The 2988-nt window shown below is 31.6% G+C and overlaps 1 protein-coding gene across 1 annotated transcript in view; it reads left to right on the forward strand.

Moving 5' to 3' along the window:
* The window catches only part of LOC110569614 (probable tubulin polyglutamylase TTLL1), a 1717-nt gene extending 1009 nt beyond the window's left edge, over positions 1-708 (forward strand). Inside the window, 1 exon segment of the mRNA XM_044912641.1 lies at positions 646-708. Coding sequence (XP_044768576.1) covers positions 646-708 — 63 coding nt within the window.
* The last annotated feature ends 2280 nt before the right edge of the window (positions 709-2988 follow it).

Genomic DNA, 2988 nt, shown 5'->3' on the forward strand with positions numbered 1-2988 from the left:
GCAATAGAATCCTTGCTCTCTGTGATCTTAAGTAAATGACATGTGCTACTTAATCTGTTTTCCCATCTGCAGAATGGAATAATATATCTATTTTGAGTTCCTGTGCATAAAGTTCTTAGCACAAGTGCCAGGCATAAAGTAAGCTCCCAGTAATTGTTACTGCACGTTACTTTGGTTACTGCTATAATTACAGATAGCCTGGGGCCCAGTTTATCAAAGCTTTTTTCCCTCTCAAGAAGCCACAATTCCCAAGGCCTTTACACACTGCTTTCTTCTTCCTATATTTATTAGGGCTCAAATATCCAAGTAAAGTTAACTTTCTCTAACATTTGAGGTCTGGCCCTTGAGAATTTACAGTGTGCTGAATTTGCTGCTGTAATAAACTCACTCTTGCTAACTAGGGAAAGATGGAGGCCATGTCACAGACCAATCACTCCCATTTTCCCACGTAGTCTTCTGAAATCAGGTTTTGTATTATTAGCTTACCCAAAGCAATGACTGATGTTTCAAAGTCCCACCTGTAATAACATTAATCCTGTAGTTAAAATATAATTACATGATTCCTAGCTTACCAGAATATTGCCTAGCTTTTATTTTGGCTATTTAGATAGCATACTAGTGTAAAACAATTCTGATTTTTCTTAGTGTTTCAGAGAGATACACAATCCAATGACAACTCCTATATTAAAACGCAGTAGAGAACTCTGAAGTCTTAAAAATTATGAGGTTTTAAGCTGAAGATTTCTCTTAATAAAAAAAAAAGAGGTCTTGAAATCTTTCAGCTCTTTTATAAATATCTTAAAGTTTAATACCTTATTAAAAACATAATAATAAGCCTTATAATCAGGTCACTAGGTTTATAGTATTTAATGTTGCTTTCATGATGATGATTTTCAAAGGAAGTTCTCATTTATATTGTGCATAAAATCAAATGTTATGTGAAAAAACCTTTCATTTAATTCAACAGAGGGTAAAGCACAGTGAATTAACTTGTCATTGAATCTTTGCCCAGTTATGCGAGATTGTTTGCCAAATAAAATAAAAATAACTGAATCTTACCTAGAACTGACAAAATAATTCATAATTTTGCCAGGTCTTTACTCACAGTAGCCAAGACATAGAAATAACCTAAGTACCTATCAATGGATGAATGGTTAAAGAAAATGTGAGATATCTATCTATCATCTATCTATCTATCTATCTATCTATCTATCTATCTATCTATCTATCATCTATCTATCATCATCTATCATTTATCTATCATCTATCTATATCTATCATCTATCATCTGTCTATCATCTATCTATCTATCTATCTATCTATCTATCTATCTATCTATCTATCATCTAATCTATACAATTCAGTTTTTAAAAAGATACAAATCCTGGGGCGCCTGGGTGGCTCAGCCGGTTAAGCGTCTGCCTTCGGCTCAGGTCATGATCCCAGGGTCCTGGGATCGAGCCCCTCATCGGGCTCCCTGCTCCGCGGGAAGCCTGCTTCTCCCTCTCCCACTCCCCCTTGCTTGTGTTCCCTCTCTCGCTGTGTCTCTCTCTGTCAAATAAAGAAATAAAATCATTTAAAAAAAAAAAAGATACAAATCCTGCCATTTGCAAAAATTTAGATAAACCTAAAGGGTATTATGCTAAATGAAATAAGCCAGACAGAGAAAGACACATACTGCATGGCATCACTTATATGTGGAATCTAAAAAACAAAACAAAAAACAAACAAAACACACAAAGTCTAGATCATAGAGTAGAATGGTTGCCTGGCCGGGGGTTGGGAGATGGGAGTAATAAGGAGAAATTGGTAAAAGGTACAAACTTTCAGTTATAAGATGAATAAAGTCTGGGAACATAATGGATTACTTTGTGACTATATAGTTGATAATACTATATTGTATAGTTGAATTTTGCTGAAAAAGTAGAACTTAAGTGATCTCACCAAAACAAAAACAACATCAACAACAACAAAGGAAAGGTAAAGATGTGAAGTGATAGATATATTAATTAACTTCATTGTGGGAATCCATTTACATGTATACATATATCATCATTTATACTTTAAATATATTATAATTGACAATTATATCTCAAACTAAAAATGTATATTTAATATACAGGTTATATAGATTATATGATTATATTATATAGATATATAGATTATATATGTATTCTTTGATATATAATATATATTTCATATTTTATTTTTTATTTATAATGTATATTTTATTTTATACATTGTTTTATATTTTATACTTTAAGAATACATATTTTATATATGAAAATATATACATTCTTCTATGTTTTATGGAATACACGATTGAAACTACCTGTTGCTGGATTTTTCCCTGTGCGTATCTTTTTGATTACTAATTTAATCTCTTGTTATAGGTTTATTCAGATTTCTATTTCTTACTGATTCACTTTGTAGTTTGTGTCTTTCTAGAAGTTTATATATTGTATTTATGCTATCTAATTTGTGGGCACCTGATTGTTCATGGTTTTTCCTTATGATCCTTTTCATTTCTATGTGGGCAGTATTAATATCCCCTCTTTAATTCTTGATTTCAGTAATTTGAATCTCCTCTTTTTTTCTTGGCCAATAGCTAAAGTTTTGTCGATTTTGTTGACTTTCTCAAACAATCAAGTTTTGGCTTCTCATTTTGTTATTCTCTATTTCATTACTTTCCACTCAAATCTTTACCATTTCCTTTCTTCTGCTTTTGTTAGGTGTATCTTGATCTCTTTTTCCAGTGGATTAGGGTGAAAGGTTAGATTATTGTCTTGTGATCTTTTTCTTTAATATAGGTGTTTCAAGGTATAAATTTCCCTCTAATCAATTGCTGCATCCCATAAGTTTTGTTATACTGTGTGTCTTTATAATCATTCATTTCCAAGTATTTTCTAATTCCCCTTCTGATTCTTGAGTCCTTAGTTATTTAAAGTATATTATTTTATTTTCAATTTCTAACTTGGGTTTTTGTTA

Source organism: Neomonachus schauinslandi, chromosome 1 (assembly GCF_002201575.2).
Source record: "Neomonachus schauinslandi chromosome 1, ASM220157v2, whole genome shotgun sequence".
In the NCBI taxonomy this organism is placed as follows: domain Eukaryota; kingdom Metazoa; phylum Chordata; class Mammalia; order Carnivora; family Phocidae; genus Neomonachus; species Neomonachus schauinslandi.